Source organism: Canis lupus, chromosome 1, assembly GCF_003254725.2.
Source record: "Canis lupus dingo isolate Sandy chromosome 1, ASM325472v2, whole genome shotgun sequence".
Classification (NCBI taxonomy): Eukaryota; Metazoa; Chordata; class Mammalia; order Carnivora; family Canidae; genus Canis; species Canis lupus.
Window position 1 is genome coordinate 53,732,672 of NC_064243.1, and position 26,503 is coordinate 53,759,174.

General features: G+C 50.0%; 1 protein-coding gene across 1 annotated transcript in view; it reads right to left on the reverse strand.

Annotated features, from left to right (window-relative positions):
* The window catches only part of PDE10A (phosphodiesterase 10A), a 298,350-nt gene extending 282,676 nt beyond the window's left edge, over positions 1-15,674 (reverse strand). The window contains exon 1 of the mRNA XM_025422715.2: positions 14,786-15,674. Within this exon, the coding sequence (XP_025278500.2) occupies positions 14,786-15,674 (889 nt within the window). The remainder of the gene's footprint in view (positions 1-14,785) is intronic.
* Between the last annotated feature and the right edge of the window lie 10,829 nt (positions 15,675-26,503).

The following is a 26,503-nucleotide window of genomic DNA, read 5'->3' on the forward strand; positions in this document are numbered from 1 at the left end:
AAAAACTTCTATAAAATAAAATAAAATAAGATGTAGACTCAAAGTTCACTCTCAAGGAGATAACTGCTAGTGGGTCCATTCTCACCCTTCCTCAAGTTAGACGGAATTAAATCACAAAAGAAAAATGGAACACATATACAGGGCTAAGACCACTCATGTAGTTAGCTAAAAATACAGGCCAACAATCTACAAAATTCTGAAGTAAATAAATAACCAGCTGCAAAGAAAAAAGCTAAACATACAAACCAAATCTGAGCTCTAGTGTCCTCTGGACAGTGGCCCAGAGACGTGGGCTGCATGGCCAGCAGGCACAGGGCTCACGGGGTGGGGGGGGGGCAGGGCTGCAGGGCTTTCCCACCCCACTGCACTCAGTAAGGAGGCCCAGAGAAACACTCCTTTTTCCTCAGGCCAAGTGGACGTGAACGATTCAGAGACAGAAGAGAGGTCACATCTGTTGGAGGTGCAGAGGATCCATAAATGGGGAAATGCCTATAATAGCCACTCAAAAAGCAGATTCCCCTAAATGGAAGAATTCTAATGACAATCACTTTTTTTTTTTTAGTTCTTTCTCTTTCCAAAAATTCTTCCCTTTTATTTTCAACACATTGTCCTTTAATTCCTTGCCAAGAAAGTGGAATTGCACTAAGACTCCAGCCATTTCCTGGTATCCGTGTTTCCAGAAGCTGTGCTTCCTGTAACTATAAAGAAACACCTTTTCCAGCCAAATGGATGCTTTTGGTGGCCTTTGACTTCATCTCCCTGCCACCTGCAGAGGTCCCCTAGGGGGCTGCCATGGTACCCTCTCAGGGAAGACGGTCTCCTGGGCTCCCTCAGAGTCCAAGGCAGTGACGATGGACGTGCTTCAGCACTTTTTCAAGGCACTACTGTGAACACTAGACAGCCCTACCTTGTGTCATGCTCATGGCCATCCTGAGACTGGCAAACCAAGTGCTCCAATGCAGGTCTGTGTTACTCACCAAACACCATGTGAGCCTGTGTCCCTGGGAGACACATACCCATTTCTCAACCCATCATACTACTTCCCCCAAGGAGGTAGTCTGATGTGCTTTCTCACCAAGAAGCTGCCAATCCCAGGGCACGAGGATACTGAGGAGAGCCAACACTCTATCCAGAAGGAACAAAATGAACAAGAGAAAGCTGCTGGTACCTCTTCCCCCCACACAGCTCTCTCTGGGGCATATTTCTATCTGGCAACGGCATCTGTAAAAACTTTAGGACATCCCCAAACCCAGTTCTGACTACCTCACTGTGTTAACAATATGAGGTACTTCCCACCAGACTGCACCCCACATACGAGAAGTCATAATAATTCTGGATCTCACAGATTTGGCTGGGATATCTTTATAATGTTCCAACACAAAACAAAAAGAATTTAAAAAAAAATCACTTAGAAAAAAAAATGACAGATTTCCTAACGATGGCCCATTTGATAAAAAGAACAGAACAGTTACGAAACACAGAAGGTGCCAAAACTCTACAGCTATAGCAGAATCTTCTGAGAAACTTACTTCAGCCAGAGCATTGATAGTAATCAGGAGTCACTTTAACATAAGCACTTTCTCAGTGACAAGGCCCTAAGGCATCTGCAGGGCTCAACCTCTCACCCCCAACCTCCATCCCCCATCCCCCATGCTAAGGCGGGAGAGGGGATGGTGGGGGGAGGGGCGAGGGGAAGGCAGCAAGCATCTCCAGGGCTTTCCTGGAACACCCCAGGCTTCTACAGAAAAAACAGTGCCTTGGGGATCCCTGGATGGCTCAGCGGTTTAGCACCTGCCTCGGACCAGAGCGTGATCCTGGAGTCCTGGGATCAAGTCCCATGTTGGGCTCCCTGCGTGGAGCCTGCTCCTCCCTCTGCCTGTGTCTCTGCCTCTCTCTCTCTGTGTGTGTCTCTCATGAATAAATAAACAAAATCTTAAAAAAAAAATTAGAGGGCAGCCCCGGTGGCTCAGCGGTTTAGCGCCTGCCTTCAGCCCAGGGCGTGATCCTGGAGTCCCAGGATCGAGTCCCATGTCAGGCTCCCTGCATGGAGCCCGCTTCTCCCTCTGCCTATGTCTCTGCCTCTCTCTCTTTCTGTGTGTGTGTGTGTGTGTGTGTGTGTGTGTGTGTCTTTCATGAATAAATAAATAAAATCTTTAAAAAAAAATTAGAAAAACAGTGCCTTCAAGAAAGAGGCCCAAAGGTCCCCAAGGCCTGGGGTGAGTGAGTGAGGTAAGGACCTCAGAAGCATGAATATATGTGTCAAAAACGTTTGTCAGCGTGCAAGGCTGACGTTCGAGGGTAGGAAAGGGTTTTCACAAACTCCAGTAACTCGGAAGGAAGTAGCAGCTAAAATAAAACCAATGGCGGGACTAGGAGGAAATAATATTAAATGATAAGACGATGTCAGCGGTATAAAGCAGAGCACAGGAAAATAGGCGGGGCTGGTCCCCGACCCACGGAGGAAGGAAGAAACCCAATAAAATCGGGGAACAGATCAAATATGAGGAGTTCAGTTCTACCCCGTAGGCCCAGCCGGGGGAGAGGGGGCAGAGGTCTGGGGGGGGTGGTAAGAGCCCAGCCAGCGCTGCGCAGGCTCTGCCCAGGGATGAGTGAGCGCCTAAGTGCCTACCGCCCCTGCCCTAAGTGCAAAGTCAAGTCCCCACAGCACTGGAGGAAATCACAGTAACCCGCCGGGGGCCCACGGGACTCGCTGACAAGACCACTGGAGGCTCCGCTTCCATTCAGAGCAGGAGTGCTAGAACGTACAGCCCACGTTTTCACAGGAAGACACTCGGTTTCTTGCCAAAATGTAGTGATTTCTACCAGCTGAAGCGGGCTGGGCAGCTCTCCAACGGTTTAAACAATCCTTCATATCTTAAATGTGAACCACAGACTGTATCGGAGGCAGAAATTACGTTAAAATAGAAGTGGGTCTCCTTCCCCTCCCCTTCAAGTCCATGTGTGACACAGAAAAGGGTGAGGGGTATTGATGCACGTGATTTTATTTTATTTTTTTGTAATATTCATGGTTTGACATTTTGGGATCCTGTGTAGATGTAAGTGGGAGCTAGAGGAGGCACTCAGGCTCAGAAACATCAAACTATGATCTCGACAGGAAGATAATACACACACACACACACACACACACACACACACACAATAACAAGGGGCGCCTGGGTGGCTCAGTGGTTGGGTGTCTGCCTTCAGCTCAGGTCGTGATCCCAAGGTCCTGGGATCAAGTCCTGCGAAGGGAGCCTGCTTCTCCCTCTGCCTATCTCTCTGTCTCTCTCTGCATCTCTCATGAATAAATAAATAAAAATATTTTTAAAAAACATAATAACAAGGAAAAGTGGCTCAACCACCGAACAGGGGACAGACAAATAGTTAAATGGCATTTCAGTACATTGTTGTATGGAAACTGAATTTTCAAACAGGTAATAAATTATGTTAGTCAAAACTCAACACACATAATAGGATATACTAACAGTCTCTCTACAACTCCTGCTCCCCCCGGCCACCCATGCCACCGAGCAGGAGTGGCCAATGCTTTTCCTGAACTTCAGTCCAGTTTCCACATGCAAATACAAGTATACACTTGTATCGGCCTTCCTAACACAAGAATGCATGCACACTGCTCCACATTTTCCTTCCTTCACACACCTAAATACCTGGAAGATCCTTCAGGGCATTTGTGTCACTGCTGCAAATCTCATTCAGCCAAGATAGACCTTTGCATGGTTTTCGATTTCTCTTTCCAACGATGCTGCAAAATCTGAATACCTCGCTAAGTCATTCTGCCTATGGGTGAGTGTATCCAAATAATAAATCCCAGGAGGAGAATTATTGCTTCATTGGGTAAATGCATTTTTAATACCGATCGATACCACCAAATCACCTGCTTCAAAGGCTGTATCAACTGACACATTCCAGCAGGAATGTATGGAAATACCTGCCGTACATTCACAGACTTGTCAGTGGTGTGTTAGCAAGTTTGTTCATCTTTGCAAATCTGACAGGTGGAAATGCTACCTTGGTGTTATTTTAAATTGCATTTGTTTTGTCATGAATGAGGTTGAACACCTTTTCTTTCTTTTATTTTTTTTCATAGCCATTCATTTCATTTTCTAGGAACAATCTGTTCATTTCCTTTGACCACTATTAAGTTCTTTTCCTTAACCATTTCTAGGAGCTCCCGTGTCTCAGGACAGTGAGCCCTACGCAGTGATGGAGCGGTCACTGCTTCCTTCTAGGGCAGATGGCAGAGAACTACAAGAAGCCTGGTGCTGCCGGAGCTCGAGGCACCAGTGGAAGCCAAACGGTGATGGGCAGAAAGGCAAGGGGCTCGGGCACAGCAGCTTTCCAGGAATCTCGTAGGACTCCATTTATGGTACTAAAGGCCATAAACAGTCTGTTACTGTAGATTCCCCTGACAATCTTTTCTTTGATTACTTCTGGATTTTGAGTCACAATTGAAGGGGTCTCCCCATTCCAAAGCCAGGAAGGAATCACCTCACTTTTTTGTCTTTTTATGTTTCCTTTTTTTAAAAAAGAACCATTTAAACATATGAACCAGGGACACCTGGGTGGCTCAGTTGAGCATCTGCCTTCTGATCAGGTCGTGATCCTGGGGTCCTGGATCGAGTCCCACATCAGGCTCCTTGCATGGAGCCTGCTTCTCCCTCTGCTTATGTCTCTGCCTCTCTCTCTGTCTGTCTCTCATGAATAAATAAAGTCTTAAAAAAACATATATGAACTGTTTGTGGAGTTCCTCCTGGAGGTACAGTAAGAGGTATGACCTAATCCTGTTTTTGTCTACATGACTTCCTAGTGGTCTCCAAATCATTTTATTCATTAGTCTATTTTTACTACTAGAAACGATGACACTTAAAATATTCTAAATTCCTTCATGTGTCTGGGTCTGTTTTAGGACTTTTCTATTCTGTTGCACTGGTTTATCTATTCACATGCCAGAACCATCTTGTTTTAATTGTTGAGGTTTTATAACGAGGTCTTTCCTTAATCTGCCCTAAAATAATTGGATATGTTCAATCATGAGACACAAAGAGTATTATCCTAAAAAGGCATGGTGACCGATGAGACAAGAATGTTTTAAGAGTAAACTTCTGGTCTCGGGACAAAAAGAAAATCTGAAAATGGATATAATCCTGACTGCAGGATAAAATGCAAAATTACCAAATCTAGGAAGCCATAGTAATCAAGCTTTGTGGATATCATCTTAAATGTTTGTTTTGGAAGCTGCTAAAACTATAATGCAGAAACACGTAATTATATCATGTGCGAATAAGTTCAATTTGAATTCCACATACTCATGACGCTTTTTTCCAGCAGTGACCTGCTCTTCATGCAAAGTTGTTTCTTACACAGCACTTACCAACTTTTAAAAGTCCAAATACCTTTGCATTTTTATAAATAATTCATGATGTCCACATACATGGCACTGTTTCAATACCTTCATAAGCAAGGCTTTCCCTTAGCCGCTGTAGAAAATGTTTTTGTCAAAGTAAAGAGCTTTTTATCACTCCCTCAGGAAATAAAACAGAGGCACCTGAAATGCTCTAAACACACATCTCCCTCTTTCCCATCAACTCCTGGAGTTTGTTCCACACTGAGCTTGGCAACCCCGTGGCTCCGGGTCTCAGTAACTCCCAAGCCCTGGTCATTGGTGTCAGATAGTGTTTTTGGACTACATGGGGAAAAAAATGAATCAAATGATGTTTCTAAGGTAGGCTAAAACTTAACAACCATGTGATTTATTTCATTACTGTCTTCCTTTGGGGAAAACTAAAATTCTTAAGGGAACCTTTCGATCATCTTCTCCCACCTGAACACCTTCGCTTACTTATTCATTAGACTTATTGTCTAATTGCTTGGCAATTGCTGGAGGTTAAAAAAATGAATAAAACACACTTCCTGCCCATGGGAAGGAAGGGGGACACACAAGTGGAACCAGGCACTGGGGGATGCAGATGAGGGGATGATGAGTGAGCCCAGGGAGAGGAGGGCATTCCAGGAGGGCGGTGACCACAACAGGAAGGAAAGCCCCCCCGCCCCTCCCCCACCCCGCCATGGAGGAGATGTGGTGACCCGGGGGTCAGAACCTCTCAACCCACAAGCAGTTTGGCACTGCAGGCAGGGCTGGGGAGATGGGACAGCGGGAGGAGGGGGTCACCACAGAGAGCTTCGTCCTGCAGGTCATGATGCCACTAAAGAGTGTTCTCTCCCCCATGCGTCCCTCTTCACTACTCACTGCTACAAGGTGTCCTCACCGCCCTGGATCTCATCTGTACCCCACATTACACAGCAGCTCCTTGAAGGCCAGGAGACATGTGTGGACATGGCTGTTGCCAGTGACTGGGACAGCAGCTGGAACCCAGAAGCTAGATGAATAGTCACCTGCTACAGGACCAAACACCGTGCTCGGGCACGTCCAGCCCTCCCCAACACACAGGAGACAACCTCCACACCAAGACTCCACAGGCTTTCCTCCACAGGGCACGCGGCCTTTATCTTCCACCTCTCTTCTGCGTGACGCCCTGGCCACCAGACCCCCCTGACCCCCGCCAGGCCCCCCCATCCCTGGGGAGTCTTGCCTTCCCTCAGCTCCCACACTGCACACCATATACCTCCCTCCTTCACGGTACCGCTCCAGCGATTCTCACCAGGATGTGTACTGAGAGCTTCCAAGTGTCCACACTTCCCTGTGCAGCGCATTTGTGCCCCTAGAGAGCGCGTGCGTTTACTCCTGCAGCTCTCTCTGCACCAGCGGTGGTGCATCTCCCTGGGCTTGTGTGTGGGGGCGTCCCCAGGCTTTCCTTCTAAACAGCTCTCAGCAGCACCATCTCCAGCTACATGGCAGTTACTGACCCACCTGCACTGAGCAGGGCCCCCTGCAGCCTAGCTCTGCTCCTCCTGCACCTGTGCACCCCCCATCCTGCACACTGCCAGGCCCCAACCTGCAAACTGCCAGCCCCCACCCTGCACACTGCCTGGCCCCCCAACCCTGTTCACTGCCAGCCCCCCACCCTGCTCACTGCTGCCCGAGGCTGCCCTGGGCTGTCCTGGGTTGGGGGGGGGCACGTGCTGGGGGCTCCCAGGTCAGTTTCCTACAGCACCCCTCCCTGCACCTGAGCCCCTCAGCATCCACACTGGCCTTCCACAGCTCTCCCTGGGGGAGGGCCCCCTTCTGGTGCCTGGGCTTCCTTTCTCCATCATCTCTAAAGGCTTGCTCTGTTCTCCTCCTCTTTCTTCAAACTCCTCCTGGGCAGGTAATGTTCTCAAGTCCCCCTGGGGAGAAGACAGCTCTCACCTCTCAGCCGCAGGAGCCCTGGGGCCATTCTCACCTTCTGCCCTGAGGACTACCACTGCCCTGTGCGCTCCCCTCTGGGGACTCTCTGCCCCTGGAAAACGGGTCTGCATCCTGCCACCCTGCCACGGAGCTCAGGACCCCCGGCCAGCCCCGAGGGCACCTTGGCTCCCTGGCTCCCTGGCCCAGCTAACTTACTTGATCTCCGGGGCATCGGGCTTCTTCGGCGCTGAGGTGCCCCCTTGCGATGGCAGGGCACCTTCTGTTCCATCTCCCCTGGTCCCTGGCTCACTACTCCCGTGGACTCTCCATGGTCCTTCCTTCCACTCCAGTCTTCCGTCTCTCCTGCTCCCAGTGCTCACGGCAGGTTTCCACTCTACAGAGGAGTCACACAGCCTCACCTCCAGCCCCACTCCCTCTGCGGCCACCCAGAGAGCCACCTAGTCATCGCATACCCCCTGCGGGGGAAGCCGCTGCTCCATCAGTGCCTCAGCCTCCCCATGCACCGGGGCGCCACCCCGGGCCCCGGGAACACCCTGGTTACTCCTGGTTCTCCAGTCTGGACCGATGCACCCTCCGACCACCAGATTTTCCTCATCCAACTGCCTTCTTAACATGTCCACTACCTTGTGCAGTAGGCATTGCAGACAACGCTGCCAAACATGAAGCCCAACACCTGCCCACTCCTAGTGGCTCCTTCACACGGTCCAGCCACTTGCCCAACTGCCCACTGAAAACTCAGCACCCTGCTTGTCTCCCCCCTCCCTTGATCCTCACGCCCAATCCACCTGCACATCTTGCATTCTCCACCTCTACACCTCTCCTGAAGCCACGGTTCATTTCCACGTCAGTCACCCCGGCTCTTGCCCTGCCCAGTGCAGTGGCCCATGTGTGCTCGCTCCGTCTCCACCACAGCCCCTACGTTCACACACCGAACTGCAGCCAGGATGAGCTTCTCAGATCACAAAGCACGTGACCCCCTCTAGCTCAAAACCTTCCAGTAGCTGCCCCTTGCTTGTGCAGTTACATGCAATTTCCCCCAACTCACGAAGCCCCAAGCTGGCTCCTGTGCTCAGTGGGCCTCACTCCACACCAGGGCCCTGGACGGCACCCACACTCCAGCAACAGGAGCCCTCATTCTGTGCTCCAACCAGAGACTCCCCCTGCCTGGGGCCCTCTGCACTGGGCCATTCACAACCCCAGGGGAACCTCCCCAGATCCTGAGAGATCCTCACAGGCCACCTGAACTATAGGAGCCATCCCTTCAACTGTCGATTGTAACTCCATGTAGCTCTTGTGGTACTTGGTACTGTTGATACTTGATGTTTTTTTTTTTCCCTTGTATGCTCAACTGGTTCATGTCTACACTGCAGAGCACAGGCACCACACAATCAGAAATCCCCAGAGCAATAACAGTGCTGACCCAAAAACAGGTGTCAATCTCAGTATTTCCTGCTCTTTTATTACTACTCTCTGGAGGAGGAGCCACCACCACCACCACCACCAGCAGCAGCCCCCAACTCTCACACACACCCCTTTCCAATCCAGAAACTAAGGAGCCATGTGACCCTTGCCTGATACACTCAGTCAATACCACCTGCACCCTATGGCTTCTGTCTCCCCTATTCTGCAGGTGCATGCTCCCCATCTCGGTTCAGCCTCCCACCTGTCCTCACCTGGCCGATTACTGTACCACACACCAGCCCTCCGCCTGTGGTCACAGAGGAGGTGGTGGACCCTGGCCTTTCTACCTTACCTCCCGGTGTGTCGGTGTGTCGTATTGCAGAGGGGTTGACGCTAACAGACAACCAGGAGATGGCCAGTGCTAGCCCAAGAGAATCCTCTCTGCTCAGCACCCCTCCCCACACCTAGCCCACTTCCCACAGCAGCCTGTGGGGGCGCCCTCAACCCCCTGAGCCCTCAAGGGGCCAGCATGCCCATCTACCTCATTCATGCCAGGAAAGAGTCCTACTGGCAACTCTGTGAAATCTTTTCAGGGCCCTCCAATCAGATGGTGCTCAGTGCCCTGTCCCTAAAGCATCCTGTACAGCCTCTGCCAGGCAGTGCCTGCGTGTGCAAGCTCCGCCTGCCTCTCCTGCTAGCTGTGCGCTCCTGAGAGCACGGGCTCTGTCTCATACCTGGTGGAGTCCTGGCGCCCCAACACAGAGGCTGAGGCCAAGTCAGTTTTCAATGAGTGGCCTTCAATTTCTATATTCCTTTTTCACAAGCACTGTGTTGTTGTTTTTGGTTTCTTTCTGCCTTTGAATTTCCAAAACAAATATTAGGGCACCTTCAATGCATATGTCATCCACTCTTCCAGTCTCAGGGATGTAACCAAAAAAAGACAAGCTCCTGCCCTCAGGCTCTCAACAAGCTTGCTTTCTGCACAGCAAAGACGGGCAATAAACAAGCAGGCCAGTAAATGAGCAAGAAAATTCCAGAAAGTGGTAAATGCTACAAATAAAATCAGAGCGCTAGCCATCTTCTGTTTGCTTTGGAAGATCTTGAGCTACTCTATCACTGTGGAGTTCCCCCTTAGACCAATTTAGATCAGCTGGAGGAGCTTGATTTACATTTTAAAAGGAAATTAAAATGTTTTGGATTACAGCTAAGAGCTTTCCTTTTAAGGGAGAAATCGTCCTTTTTCATGAAAATTATTTTTTCTTTCCTTCTCAGACCGAGTGAGCTGTTTTTAAACAAACAAAAATTAACAACGTATTAATTGATGAAACGGTTGCCACACCAGGTTTAACCTGTTTTATAGTAAACAAATCCTAACATTTCCTTAATGATCCAGTGCAGCACATTTTTCTTCCTTGTGATGAGGAAGGACTTTAAAGATCCACATTCTTGGCAAGTTTCAAATATGCAACACGGTATTATTAGCCACAGTCACCACGTTATACGTTATATGGCTTACTTATTTTACTGCGCTGCATTGCTTTTCCTAAGGGACAGATCGGAAAGGTTTTACGTCCAAAATCATCCGAGGGTAAGGCATCAGATTAACAGGAGAGAGGGCAGCCCGGGTGGCTCAGCGGTTTAGCCTTTAGCCTTCCTTTAGCCCAGGGTGTGATCCTGGAGACCTGAGATCGAGTCCCACATCAGGTTACCTGCATGGAGCCTGCTTCTCCCTTTGCCTGTGTCTCTGTGTCTCTCATGAATAAATTAAATCTTTAAAAAAAAAAAAAAAAAAGATTATCAGGAGAGAAGACATTCTCTTCTGTTTCCACTGCCTCTCATTTAGATTTTTAGGGATTATCTTTGTTCGTGTAGATTTTATGAAACCAAAAAAGGAGTTTTGTGAAATTTAAATTAACACGCCTAAATGGTTCCAGCCAGTTTAAACAGCATGGCCTGCAGATTTCAATTCTCCTGACTACTCCAGCCAAACAGACACGGATACCTGGTCTACCATGACCTGCACCCAGGCCCGGCAGGGGAAACCCACAACTGTCTTGCTGGTTATCTTGGTAGGTAGCCAGATCTATATTTCGGGTCCTTTGAAGGCACAGTCATCATGATTTTCGTCAACCTCAAACAATTTGCACTGAGTAGGGGACTCAGTAACTACTGGTTGGTTCACTGTCAATTGACCTCACCTCCACTTCTGTTGCTGTGCTTCTGGCCTCACACCCTCAGCAACCTCCCTCTCACGGACGCCGCGGTAAGAAGCAGCTACGTGTGAAGTGTAGTGTAGCTTCCGTGTGTGACACATATTTGCTCTTAAAAGGAATCCTATTTATCTCCGTTTGTTCAAGTGCTGGCCGCAGAGTGTCTTAAGTCTCAAGAAAGGGCAACAGTGGTTAGTGGTTGATGCCAAGCATATTTAAAACCTCCAATTCCTGGAAACATACACATTTTCTGTTGTGAACATTTGAAAGATACACTGTAGTCCAGAGAAGCGCCTGTGGAGTGCATTCACAAATCTCCACCATGTCATTTCCCTGTTGCCTCTGTCCTGACCAACCAGAAGTTTCCTTTTTCTACAGCTCTGCCCTGTTCGGAGTAGGCAGCTGTACAGACACAGGGACCCTGGTGAGGGAGAGAGGGAAGGAGAGTTGTTCTGACTGCCCAGTGTCCCGAAGGCAGTATTCTCAGTCTTTCTTCGCAGGGATACCTCTCCTGCACTTTCCACACAGCACCAAGTGCAGACAAGGTGAGTCATTGTTTCCAGAAAACTGCAGCTTCTACTGGTCTATCACAGCATGGCTTTTTGACTTTGCTCTGCATGCACGGGCACACACACGCATGAACGGATGTGCACATACACACACGCACACACACTCTGCTGCAAAGTGGACTTCTCCATTCCCTCTCGGTGGATCTGGGTTCTCCAAGTGCAGAGATTATTTTCTATTCCAATCAGCAACTTCTGAAGCAGTGATGTGCTGAAGCCCTGAGCCTGAGGACGAGGTCAAAGATCATCATTTAAAGGTAGATGGCAGACGAAGGGGCATCAGGTATGGCCTGGACCTACTAGCCCTGGGTCCTGGGCATCGATGCTAAGCCTGCTTCCCGGAGGCTCTCTCCTGCTGGTTGGTGGACTCCCCTTGGGCCACGGCCAGACCAGAGCAACACCTGGCAACTGGCAGTAGCTTTTAGTAAGTGTTTGCTCCGTGCATTACTGAGCAAACCAGTGAATCAGTGTGAACCAAAATGCAAAACCAAAAGGACAGGAATGGAAGCAGGATACCAAACTTCCAATCCATGATTTGCTTTTTGATGATGATAAAAATAAAACCTGTGCTCCTAGAAACAATAACTGGACACAATAGCCTTTGTGTGACAACTGGATGGCTAGATCCAGAAGAGACCAAACGGAAAGGTAAAAACGGGAATAAAGACACAACAATTAAGACACATCTTTATACATTTGGGTATTTTTATTCTTACAGAATACAGATTTTTTTTTTCAAAAAGGTTCATTTTTACTGACCAATATAAAAAATGTTGGCCAAGATTCTGGTACTTCTGCAATTCAGACAGATGTGGCTTATCATGTAGCCAGACAGAAACAAAGACCCCAAAAATGTCAGAGCAGAAACTGGCTACTGTCCTCTGAGCAGCCAGCCAGCCTCTTCTCAGCTTTGCCTAACAACAGGTTGTGCTTAAGAGGACTTTCATACTTAGTACCTTAATAATGTCCCAAAGGAGACCTCATAACCTCTTGCTCCTATTCAAACCCCAGCCTTGCTCAGTTGGTGGGGGGTGGGTGGGACTCAAGAATCCCGCAATTCTTGAGTGTGTTTATCACTGGGCTTTATCACTTGCTCCTATTCAAACCCCAGCCTTGCTCAGTTAGTGGGGAGTTGGTGGGACTCAAGAATCCCGCAATTCTTGAGTGTGTTTATCACTGGGCTTTTCCCAGTCAGAACTTTCTGCAGATTGAGTTCCTTCTGATGGCTTTCTCTCTAGGTCCTAGGTCTTCTGTCCTTCCAAAGGAGGGTCCCTTGCTGGGTGCCCCTCAGTTCAGCCTCATTCAACCCAGACTATTCATCTTTATCCTGTCCCACAAGATCCCTAGCCAGGGGCCCCCACCCCAAACTAACAAACCCCAGTAACACCAACATACAAACAGAAACCTCATCATTTTAGGAAACTCAGTTCCACCCAAATGTCCACACCCTTGTCTCCTTACCACTGCCCTCTCCCCAAAATAGTGCCCATCCCATGCAAGGCGTGGCTCCCCTCCCTCCCTACACACACAACCTAGCTGCCAAACGTGGAATGTAGATGTTTGCGTAGAATGCACAAATGGGCATGCAAGGGGACAGACAGGGACCCCAGCTCTAGGCCCAAGGTCTAACCAACACACTTCACAACTCCTTGGGAGCTCCATGTTCTCGCTCCGCCTTCAATTCGTGGCAAATCTGAGTCCACTTCAGTAAGTAAAAATGTCCACATCTAAGGGCAGCAGGCGAGCCACCCCTCGTGCCCAGGCCACATCCTTCCCCAACTGCAGCATCTAAGAATCAGCCAACACCCACAGACTCCCCCCCCCCCCACCTGGGAGCCTACAGGACGGAGGGGTCGGCGGGGAGTCCAGGGCCCACGCCCCGCGGTCCTACCAGGTCCACCGCCAAGTAGGGGCAGAGTCAGCCCCGGACAGCCCGGTGCGCGCGGTGCGGGAGGCCGCCGACCCACGCGGCCCGGTGGATCCCCGCGCCCGGGAGGCGGGATCGCTGGGGGCTGTAGGGCCCGGGCAGGACCCGCTCGCAGGCCCGGGGGCTGCCCCTCCCCCGGGCTCCCAGGCGGGCAGTGCTGCCCAGACAAGCGCCAGCAGCGAGGCAGGGCTGGACCCCAAGTGCCCAGAGGCGACGAGGGGCCGGGGCTGGGCAGTGAGCGGCAGATGGGGGCAGGAAGCCAAAACGCGACCCTGGAGAGGCGGCCAGGAGAAGGCGCCGCGGAAGCGCGGTTCCCTAGCGAGCAGCAGACAAAGGCTCGGGTGCGCACGCGGTGGACGGCGGCGCCCGGGCCCCGCGCTCGGGGCCGGGAAGACGCGTGCCCAAGCCGGCCGCCGCCGGAGTCGCCGGGTGCCCGGCCGCTGCGACCTCCGCCGCCCCCCGCCCCGGGTCTCCGGTCCTCACCTTGCTCGCCCTCCATCCACAACAACGGCGATCCCCTCTTCGGCGCGCCGGGTGCCTCTTCCCTTAACATCTCCCGCCTCCTGCCTTCTAGCAAACCTCTGCCTTGACTGTTCGCCTCAGCCTTGCCCCCCCTCCCCCGCGACACGCCTTCTACCGCCCCTGCTCCCGCGCGCTCTCGGCCCCGCACCCGGGGCTGGGGAGGCGGGGCGGCCCGAGTCGGCCCGGGGGTCCGAACCCGCGGCGCCTTCCTCTCGCACCCTCACGCCCCATTGTCCTTCCCTTTACCCGCCCAAGCACCGGCTACACCCCGGGCTCTAGAGAAAGTGGACTCTTGGCGGAGGTGCCCCCGTTCCACTCCGCTGGTCCACGCTCTGGAACAGGGTCACGGTGGGGGAGGGGGGCTGGAGGGGGGCTGCGGCCCGGGCACCGACCCCGACCCCGGGGGGCCCCGAATGCCTTCGCCTTTGGGAGCGCGGAGCTCCGGGGCGCGAGCCTGCCCTCGCCCGGCCAGGGGACCCGGCGGGCAGGACCCCCAAGCGCAAGGAGGCGCGCCTCCCCCAGCCCCCTGGTCCCAGGCTAAGGGCGGAGGAGCCCGGCGTCCGGGGTCACAGCGCGGAGACTGCAACCGCGGGCCGGGCAAGGCGGCCACAGGCAACCCGGGGACCCGTCCCCACCGCCCGCTCCCGGGTCAGCCTTCCCCGCGCGCACGCGGAGCCTGGGAAAGCCCGAGGTCCCCGCGCTGACCGCCGCCGCCGCGCGCCGCCCGGTGCCCCAGCCTCCCCGTCCCCGAGCGAAGCCCGCGGGCGCCGGTTTCCCGGGCGCAAGCCCCCTGCGCGCCCCGGGCCCGGGGAACGAGGAGCCCGGCACTTACTGGGGCTCAGGAAACACTCCGTCAGCCTTCGGAAGCAGCTCGCGTTATTAGAAGGTCCATCTTCCATGTCGGAGCCGAAGAGCAGGGGGGACGCGGCGGCGAGGGCGAAGCCGGCGCCCCGGGGCCGCCGCGGAGTTCGGCCGCCGCCGCCTGGGCTGGGGCCGGGGCAGCCCCCGCCCGCGCCCGGGAAGCCGGGGGAGCCCGCGCGGCGGGCGGCCGGGCCGAGCGGGAGCCGGAGCCCGGCGCGGGCCGGGAGCAGCAGGCTCTGGAGCGCGGAGCAGAGGAAGAGCCGCCGCCGCCCGCCGCCGCCGCCGCCGCCGCCGCGGGGACTACTGCCGGGAGGGACGCTCAGGGGAGCTGCCTCTTGTCCTCCGCCGCCGCCAGCATCGCCGCCGCCTCCTCCAGCCGCCGCCGCCGCCGCTGCGCCCTCCCTTCCTGGGAGACGCACGGGGAGGTGAAAGGCAGATGAGGAGGGGAGAAGAGAGGGAGGGGGCGGAGGGGGCGGCGGCCAGAAGTAAAAGGAAGATGGAGAGGAGGAGGGGACAGGGGAGGAGAGGGCGAGCGCGAAGGGAGCGCGGGCCGGGCCCCAGCCGCCGCCGCCGCCGCCGCCGCCGCCGCGCGCACTCAGGGCGCCCGGGCCCCCCGCGGGGCTGGCGCGGCCTGCGGACGAGGGGGGCGGGCGCGGGGGCGGGGGCGCGGCGTGCTCGGCCGGGCAGCCGCCAGGCCGCTCCCGGGCCGGCCCCGGGCCCACCGCGCCCCCCCCGCCGGCAGCGCCGCGCCAGGGCTCCGGGCGGAGTTTGCCGGGGCCGGGGCCGGAGCCGGGCTCGTCCCCGGCCGCTGGCAGGGGGGCCTGGGGGCGGGGAGCGCGCGGCTCTGCGGGGCTGGCCATGGCCCTCCTCCCTGGGCCGCGGTGGGGCCGGCCGCCGGCGGGAGGGGCGCGCCGCGGGCCCGGGCTCCGCGGGCTCCGCCCCCGCAGGACCTGCCCTCCCCCGCGGCCCGGCCCGGCCCGAGCGTGGGTCTGGTCCTCCTCTCCGGTCTTCCGCGCCCCTCCCGGCCCAGTCTTCACATCGCGTCCCGCTCCGGGTGCAGGAGGACCCGGGGCCGGGCGCGAGTCCCCGGCGGCGGCGCCTGGCGGCCGGCTGGCGCGCGATCGGCGTGCTCCCGGCCCGGGCAAGGGGCTGCGGAGACGCTGCCTGCGAGCGCCGCGTGGTTTGTGCGCGCTCCGGCGGCTGAGCCGCGGCGACTGCTCGAAAGCAGCGGAGAAAAGCGCCGCAGTGCCGCTGCCCGGGGAGGAGGCGGCGGCGGCGGCTGCAGAAGACGCCCACTGGCGGAGCGGGCGCTCCCCACGCTGCCGCCGTCCGCGCCCACGTAGCGCGCCCCGCCGCCGCTGGGCCCCCAGCGCCAGGCCCCCGAACCCCGGCCGCCCTCCGCCGACGCTGGGCTCCCGGGCCCGGGGAGCGGGGGGAGGAGGGGCTGGGGAGCTCCTGCGTCTCCGCGGGGCGTCGTCACATCTGGGGCTGGTGTTCCGGATTCTAAATCCGCCGCCCAGCAGCTGCTCCAGCTGTGCGCTGCTGGGCAAGCCACGTCGGCCTGTCCCTTGCCCGAGCCAGGGAGCCCTCCCGGTGGCCGGCCAGCAGCTCCAACCGAGCTGTGCTCAGAGCTCCCGGGAGGGGAGTTCAAACTCGGACGTTTGGTTGGAGTTTAGATCAACGCACAGCGTTTCCAAAAAAACTAAGATTTTAGAAAGCCTATTCATCCCCCAGGACTCCTTTTGCGAAACACACTTTAAAAGGAAGTTCGTGTGCGCAGGCCGGTTTGCCCCGGTAAGAATGAAAGAGTAACTCTGGCTCAGAAAAGAAAAAAAAAAAATTTCCCGAGGACCGCCTCCTCACCTGCGGCTTTTGGAGGACCACAGCCCCCACCAACACAGACACACCCCCTCCTTCCCAGCCGGGAATCCAAACGAGTTGCTGCTGAACTGAAGGGAAACGTGCCGCCCAATGGGCGCTCAGAACGAGGAGCCGCCAGAAGTTTGGGGAGTTGGAGCGCCCGAGCGCACGGGCGCGCAGGTGCCCGCATCTCCGCCCGCGCGCGGTGCGGGGTCACCGCCCAACTCAGGGTTCGGCTGAGGGGCGCAGCCCCCCTGCCCCGCCGAGGGCCGAGCTGTCCAGACTCCCTCGACTAGGTCACCTTCCCAGGACGGGAGCACGCGCACCGAAGCCCAGCTCCCACGAAGGGCAAGGCGGTCACCGGAGCGCAAAGCGCGGCGGTGCGGCCGCTGGGCTGACGCGGGGCTCGGCCCGGCGAGCGTGCGGCCCCGGGGCGGTTCCTCGCTTTCCACGGTTTCTTCGGTCCGTCCAGCTCTCAAGTGTCTGTATTTTGAAGTGTGCGCCGGATTCTTCCCTCGTCTCTGCTTTTCCCCATCTAAACAGCGCATAGTGGAAACGAGCATCTTCTGTATTTGCACCAAACTGAGCAAGTGGGGCGCCCTGGGGCGGGATGCGACGCCTCTGTCCCAGCCAAGGCTCAGGGCGCTTCTGCAATCGCGGGGCGCGCTCCGAGCGGCGCGTGTAACGGGCGCCAGCCCTGGTTCTCACTAGGTCGCAGTCCCTAAATTTGCGAAACAGGAAAAAGATTCCGGTGACTCTTACCTTACCGAGTGGGTATTTTGCCGTCGCCTTCGCATTTTTTCCGACGAAGGAAACACTGGAAGGCTCCATCAGCCTCCCGGCAGACGCGCCCGACAGGCTCAGACTCGGTGGTCGGGGCACGTCCCGGGCGTCGGGACTTTGCACGTGCTGCGGACCTGGCCGCGCGGGGGGCGGTCTCGGGAGGCTGCCCGCGGGGCTGGGGAGCCCGCGCTTCTCCTCTGAAAGTTTGCTGCTCTTTCTTTTACACGCAAAATGTTTCTCCTTGTCCTTTACGTTTCCTCTGTTGCCGTTTGGGGTGATCACCGTGGCTTTCCAATGACGAGAAAATGTGCGCGTAATTCGAATATAAGTCTCCGCAGGGACGCGGGAAGCGGGGTGGGAACCATCAAATCCTTGTTCTCCGAGTCTTGGTTAAATCAGAACGCAAACTTTAGAGTCTCTCTAACTCTTTCCTGGAATCAAACTTCTTTCTATGTTTCCGTCCTTGTTTTCTCCAAACGCTTGCTGGAAGGCACACATTTCCTGGACAAATTAAAAATGACAAAGCATGACAACGGAAAAGGAGCACGTCACGGAGGTGTTTACTGGTTATCGATTACATCGGTTACGTGACTCCCTGCTTCCTACGGAGTTCACCTCTGTTAACAGCAGCTTAGTGGGCACCGGCCACTGTTCCTTCCCTCCTCAAATACTGTTGAGTTAAAGATTTAAACTACGAACACACCGACGTAAAGGCTCAGTCACTCACCCCTGTGTTCAGGTGTTGGGGCACCAGCAGAATGTGTTTCTTGTGGGTTCTTTGCCTTCTCCTTGAGCTTCTCTAGTGACACATCAGAAGAGGGAGAAGATTGTCACCAAACGTTTGTTAGTCCAGACCTTTTGTGAAGAAACACACTGGCCCATAATTCAGTCAGCCAGGCTTTCTGATTGTGCCCATCACGTCTGCGGTGTAGTTGTACGTCAAAATGTCATCAGATGGCAGTGCAATTTACACACGACTGAAATTACTAGTTGTGAGTCCAGAAGCATGGGAAAAGCAGGGGCAGAAAGTCACACCACGACAGGGCTGTTTGTGAAAATAATGATTTTTCTCATGCTCAGCTGAGAAGATGCCAGCCTAATGCAAAGAATAAAAACTAAAATTACGTTAAGGGGGGCAGTGAACACTAGTAAAGGTGCCAATATTATGATGATCCGTGCTAACTATAAAACCATTTGTCTCTACCCTTCCCCAAGAAAAATGATCAGGAAAGAGGTTTATATGAGTAATGAAAAGGTATGCTTCAGCATCTGCCTGATTATACTCTCATTTCAATTATTTGTTCCCAAAAGCATTTTAAAACATGGGTTAAGGTGGAGTCCAAGATATTTTAAAATGATTTCCTCATAAATTTATGGAATGTCTTTATACTACCTTAACCATCCAGCCCTTCTAGTAGCCGAAAGTTGAGTGTACAATAAATATGGTTAAATTTTATGAAATTCTGCTCAACATGCAGGCCTTTGTCTTAACTGATTTTATTTTGCAACTTTTGTTATTAGTGCTGGACAGCTATACATCTCACATTGCTGACTGGGTCTTGATCTGTGTTCTCCTTTCAAATACTAGTAACCTTTCCTTTTAAAGATAGGAAACAAAGGTTGATTAAATATTAAACTCAGCTACTTATGCAGGTAAAATCTGTTAAAAAGACACATTCTCTCTACCTTAATTTTTAAATTTTATGACTTCTAGAAAACTATATTATCTGAGGAAAATAATTAATGAGCAAATGGCTCTTGCTCCCAAGCTTAATGGAAATATGTGCACTTTACATGTCTGATTTTCACTTTAATTGCTAGTAAAATCATCAATGTATATATCACTCAGGTGTGAGATATATCATATTACACAGACTCTCTGCATATGAATAAAATAATTTATTAGTGATTATCTGGCATGTTAAAAATGGAGTTCAGCTGTTAGGCATTTACTGGCACCCTCCTGGCCCCCCCCCAAACCCCTCCCTCCTGGTTCTAAGTTTGTCAATCCAGGAAGCCTCCTTTAATTTTTCTTATCCCTAGCCCATCATAGCCTCATTGTCTAAACACCTGGAACTGATGTATTTTATCTGCACATATGAATGAATATTTTGGATTTAATCTCTTAAGAAATATAATGCATGTATAATTTGCTTTGACAATTCTATTTTAAGCAGCTTGATATCAGGGTCCTGCTACTCTTAACACTCATAACTTTTAATAAAGACTAGCATACAATAGGCATTCAGTGATTGCTCCCATACCTGAATGCCCACTGCTTACAAAGTTCTATTAGTGTTGATGTTAATAGATCTTGACTAAAGTGAGGGATGCATTCCTACCATATTGTAGTCAAGCCTAAAAAATAAAGGTCATTATAACTTAGTAAGAAAATATATTATAAAGTCAATACACTGTAGGGCACAGTCTTGAAAAAAACAAATATGATTAAAAAAATTAAGTTCCTTCAGCTGCCCTTAATATTCCTAGATCTTCAGATTAAATTATTTTTATGATTTCAAACCAATTAACTATAAAACAATTTTTATTGCTTTAGGTTATAGAACAAATAAAAACCAGTATATTATTTTTCATTTTAAAAAATCAAAATAGTGTTTAATTTTCAATGAGAATATTTTTTATCATAGGCAGATTATTAAGACATTATATTCCAAATAAATCTTCGTAAGTGTCCATATCTTCCGATAAGGGGGTTCACTGTGTTTCTTGATACATAATAAGATTCAAGTGGAAATTTTCATTAATTGGAAGCAAAACATTTAATTCCCTCCTAGAAATAAGCTCTACTTAATGTCTAATGAGTATCTAGCCCTGAAGATATTGGCGTTAGAAAGTACTTCTGTGGTTATATAATCAATACGAAGTTCCTGTGATAAGCATGTGAACATTAACTCTTACATAACACTGCCGTGTTATGACACAGAACTAAATTTTGAAGATTTTGAAGATGTTGCCATCACAAAAATATCAAAGCACTTTATTTATTTTTTTTCTTTTTTTTTTTTTTTTTCAAAGCACTTCAGAGACCCATTGTGATTTGTAGAATGCTGAAGTGGCTTCTGTTTCTCAGAAACATACAAATCAGAGTATAACCATGTTGTGTTTAAATAATCAACACTTTCACCAAACTTTTATAGGTCAGAGATATCAATTACATTTGAGACTGTGTTTTAAGAGTCTGATAGAAACAGTATGAGAGAATTGTTCGTATATATACATATATGTGTTTGTATATATATGCATATGTGTGTATATGTGTATAAGACATATGTATATCTTATTAGAAAGATACTAGTATCTTTCTAATACTTTTAGAAAGAAATACTTTAGAGAGCCACAGCCCAATTAAAACATTTAACTAGAAAGGGACCACAGGGGGCATTCAAGATAAAAGGGGTACATACATCAGGGAACAGGTTAAATTCCTCCAGATGGTATGGTTTGCTCTTAAGAACATCTTAGGTACAAATGAACATAGAGTTTCATGAAAAGTCACCAAAATTCCTACTGAGCTATCCCACCATGATGAGTACCTTAGTGCCAACTCAAATTACTGTGTGGATTGTTAGGTTTGTTTAAATAAGCACATCTTCATCTATAGCTTGGGAATCCATTTCTTGTAAGCATTATTTAATTTTAATATTCATATTTTTACAATGAGCCTTGTTATTTATACATGGAGCCTGATGAAGTTAGGAGAAAAATAAAAATTGTTAACTGTTACAGATTTGTCTCAAAAACGAAGACCAAAATGGCTCATTTAATCCAGAGAACGTATTCCTTTCTGTTCATCTCCCCCCAAAATTAAATAAATAAAAGAAGCGAGGCATGGCCTGGGGCACAAGTGGGCACTCCGAGTTGTGTTCCGGTTTAGACCAGGATCAGACAGGCATTTAAGGGCATGCAGAGGAGGCCAAGTTCCTTCACATGGGTGAATTGTTCTGACGTCAGGCCTTGACTTATAAAGACTGGTTTCTCCCTGAGCTCTTCTTATTAAAGTGCTCAAAAGAGAAGGAGAATGAGAGCGTTTCACGCATTGGTCAAGCGCCCGGGGCTGCTGGCGTGCAGTACACGATGTTCAACACACGGTTCCCAGGCCACTTTTCCAAGGATTTGGATTGAGGAACTACAAGGCCCTTGTCTACACGGTCAGCCTGACTTGCTGGCCACGAACATCCAGTATCTATAAAAGTGTCGTGCTCCATGGGAGCTGCACCTAGAACTCTTGTCTATTAAATCTTTTAAAATGGACCCTTATGAGAAAAAAAAAATAACCGCAGAAGCCAGAAGATAAGCAGCCTTGGTTTTTAGCTGTATGTCTTCTCTATATGACTTGACGGAGAGCCAGATAAATCTGCCAGGATCTATCAGATGGAGAGTTGAAGAAAGGAGTTCAGAAAATATATCTTCCATAATCTCTGGACACATTCATTTCCTTTGGTTCAGAAATTGGGGTTTAATAACTCTGTGTTCCTTTGTTGCACTGATTAATTTTGTAGTCAACAACAAGGTAAAGTCAGAAAAGTGGGCTGTTCATTTGCATGCACATGAGGCTCCGGACATGAAGCAGTCATTTGATTGGGCCTCATTGTTTTGAACAGAATAGCCAATGAGTAGAGGCACAAGCCAACCAGGAGATGTCCTGAATTCAAAACTGTCTCTGCACTGCCTGCAGGTCTCAGGTCAGATTGTTGCAATCCAGTGGTGTGCATGAAAATTTACTGCTCTTCTTCTCCTTTCTAGCACTGCATTCTGGTAGAAATATACGCTGGAAGTTTCCAGAAAACTCTACCCAGGAGTCTTGCACCCCTGGCATATTATCCTGCACTATGTCTATTGGTGTTCAAAATAATCCTACAGAAGGACATTTACCCCACTCAAACAACCCACCCTCATTGCTAGCAGTAATAAAAAACCAATAATTTAGCATGTCAACCCAAGTTGAAAAAATAGACCAAAAAGCCAAACATAGCCTCCTGATTTGAAATCTCCATAAAAATTCTCCATTTTCCTTTCTACTTATGAGATGTTAGTCCACTGGGCACTGAAGAGTGTCAGGCTGAGGGACGTGACCATGGCAAAGCAGGCAAGTACTGACTCTACAGAAGAATGCACCAAGGGTAAGTAGCTTTAGATAGTTTGTTGGTGACGCTTTCCAAGTCACATTGGTAATTTGTGAAAGGATTCAGCTGGCCCCAGCCCAAGCCTGTACACTTGTGGTTGAACAGGGCAGGAAGGGAACATCTAGAGGCTGCATTTGCTCAAGCTATGCCACCCGGCCGGGGGCCAGCAAAAATAATCCTGCCACATATGGATGGTTAGGGTGGCTTTCATGAAATCAGAGAAAGCTTCAGACGGGCAAGTTATTCGCAGGTTCTGTGTAGACTTTGTCCATCCTATCCTTCCACAGGGTCTGAGGTCAGGCCTCTGGTCCTGAAATGAGCATCCTGACCCGAGGACATGTGTCTTGTGGTGGACAGACAGACATACCCTAATCCACTTCCTAACATGGGCCATCAAAAATGCAGTTGAGTGAAATTCAGAAAGGAAGGGTGGCTGGAAGGCACCTGGCTACCATTCACCTTTTGCCCTCCCTCCATGGTGCCAAGGACCTGCCGCAGGTGTCCCAAATACCGTAATGGATCATCCACGCCCTCGGATTCAACTCACTCAATGACGAAAGTTTAGAGACATTAGCATGTGCTTTCTGAAAGATTCTCCCACTTGGTGAAAACAAATGGAATTTGACAACTGAAACCAAGTTACAAATCACTGTGGTTTTATCTGATAATCCCATATAAGTGGCAAATCCTGACATAATCACCTTAATTTATTTTTTTGAGACTTATTTATTTATTTATTTATTTATTTATTTATTTATTCATGACACACACACACAGAGGCATAGACACAGGCAGAAGGAGAAGCGGGCTCCTCAAGGGGAGCCCGATGTGGCGCTCAATCCCAGGACCCCAGGATCACCCCAGGACCTTAGCCAAAGGCAGACGCTCAACCACTGAGCCACCCAGGTGTCCCATAATCACCTTATTTAAATGTGAATATTCCCTACGAAGTTCTTTCCCTAGTTTCTGGAGTCACCTAGAAGCAGAGGCATTGTTTACTATGGGAAGTCACTCGGGTTAGAGGCAGCAGAGAAGGCTGATACTTCCCCCCTCCCAAAACACCAGCATCACACACGCTTCAGGTGAGGAGCAAGGATGGGAATAAATGTGCTCAAACAAAATGAAGAGTGACAGTGGCATGGGCACCCTTTAGATTACAGTAGAGTCTGAACACATGAAGGGGACCCGGAGGGTATTACCTTATGGCTGCACGGTGTCTATTGATCATTTTCCACTGCCTTCTCAGGAGCTCCTGGCAACTGAATGAATGTGGCCAACCATTATCTGATCCACCTTTAAGATTAGACTACACTGGTGAAGAGATGAATTTCATAAATTCAGTGTGTCAGCGTGAAGTCACCCTGTTCTGGCAAGAAGTTCACTATTTTTGAAGAATAGAGAGTAAAAGATCCTTGCTAAAAATTCCCAAAGTCTACTCGTTTTGGTGAATATCATCCAGGGATAGACAAGAGTGAAAAACCCTCTTCTGCTTTTAACTATTTCTATTGAATTATCCTAATCCTCTTCTCCCAAGACTGGTAAACCTGGTAATTTAATTTTTTTTAGGGATGCACTGACCACAATAGCCCACGAGTCATCACAGAGTACTATAACCCCCGATGAGCATAAATACAGCCTAGGTACTTTTTTGCCCACTTAATCTCAAGAACTGAACACATGCACCATTTATACAGCCACTTGTGAGTTAAGTCAACCCAGGAGGAGGAAATAAATTGCTCATTCTGCCACCTTCACATTGACTATTTTGTATATCTCTCTGTGAATGTGTTCATTATGACTGCGCTCAAAAGACTCGATTAATTTACTCCCATAACTGCTCATAACAGCCCTCAGAGGTAGCTTTTATGGCTAGGATTTAGGCCCATTTTGTAGATTTCACACACACGGCATCAAGCTGATGAAAAGCAGCTATAGTGGGCAAATTAGAGCCCTTGATTTCCCCTTCAGTTATATATTGTGTGCTTTATTCCCTAAGGCAGGATGTTAGCATGCAGTATTTCCAGATTTCTGTTTATTAAGGTGAGATCATTTTAAACAGGGCTCAATAAAAATGCTCTTCCTATATAAAAGCAAGCGTGCACATTAAATCACTCTAGTTTATAGCTGGGTTAGTATATACACTATGGAAGTCTATTCATCTGGTTTCTGTCAAATTCTATTTCTCGAGTAGCTATAAAATACAAGTGAAGTCTGATTTTATTGTTTGAACTCTGATTTCAACAAGTCAATACAAATAAGTTTTCAAGAGAGATCAATACAAGGATATCACTAAAATATCCCTTTAAATCTTTCACTTAGAAATTGATTCTAGGGGGATCCTTGGGTGGGTGGCTCAGCGGTTTAACCCATGCCTTCAGCCCAGGGCGTGATCCTGGAGTCCTGGGATCAAGTCCCACATCAGGCTCCCTGCTTGGAGCCTGCTTCTCCCTCTGCCTGTGTCTCTGCCTCTCTCTCTTTCTGTGTGTGTGTGTGTGTGTGTGTGTGTGTGTGTGTCTCATGAATAAATAAATAAATAAAATCTTAAAAAAATAGAAACTGATTCTAGTTAAAAAAAAAAATTCCACAAAGTTGATCAGAAAATTCATTAACTGCATAAAGGTATGCCCTACTCACATATATCTCACTGGTCAATGGCATAAAGCCGTGTCTTTCAGCTTGATCAAAGCTTATAATAGAAGTCTGGCAATTAGCTGTGGCTCACTACAGATGTGAGTTTTAAATTGGATATATAAGAGTACTTACCCCCATCCCTGACCTTTACAATGGATTAAACTAAAGTAGTAGCAGTGGGCCTACCCGGCTCCTAGCAATTAAACCTGAAACTAACCAGTTAATATGTCCCACAGCTGTCATTTCTACCTGAATTCTTCCAGAAGACAATAGTCACCGAGGACTGTGTCACTCCGAAGAAAAAACAACTAGTGAATTTTTAAGAGAATATTTCGAATCTCTTATTTGGCTTGTAAAATTCACATTTTATGTTAAAACCGTGCAGGGTAGAAGAATTACAAACACAGTTCCTTGGCACTGTGATAGCATTAATGCGGTGGTAGGGGCAAGACGAGGGAATGGTATGTGAATTCCATTTGGTGGAGGTTATTCTAAGGATATGGTAAAAGTGTAGATTCACAATCACAAAATACAAATTGAAAGTTCTGTAACAACAGAAAAATCCAAAATTAGTGTAAGTGGTTTTAAACAGGAGCCCACCCTAAATGGAGTGAGTTCTATTGCTATCATAGATACTTGCTTCCAGAAAGCTCACATCGGTGGCAGTGGGTGAGTTCGGAGTGGCAAAAAATTTAAAGAGGATGAAATCAAGGTTTATTTGTTGACTAAGCAGTCGCCAGACACAGCATAACTCTGAAGAAAATATAATTAGTGAAAACGTGACCTCTTCAACAGATAGACAAAATTGAAGGTGCACAAAAGGGTGTTGGCCATGACCAGTGAGCTTCACACAGATTCCGTGTGAGCGTTCAAACTGCCAGCACACTTGCACAGAATTGGATTTACAAGAGTCAGCATCACATAGCAGGCCTCTGTAAGTCCACTTTGCTGCTGGAAGCTAAATTCCAGAAATGAGAAAAGCATGGCAGTTAAATATTATTTACCTATCTTTATTTATGTATGTGTTTGATCCACGTAGCTTCTCTATTGGTTTTGGAAAGACAAGGGTTAACACCTGAGTCCCCAGAGGGCAGGGGTTTATGTGCCCTCGGTGACCAGATACACCCCTCCAAGATCCTGGGACCCTCCATCCCACAGCTTAGCCCTCTGCAGCCACTTCTGGTTTCAAACAATCTGCTTCTGTATTTGCCTTTAGATTCTCTTATTTTAGATATTACTTTAGTTGTTTATGATTCTCTTTTTGCACTTTC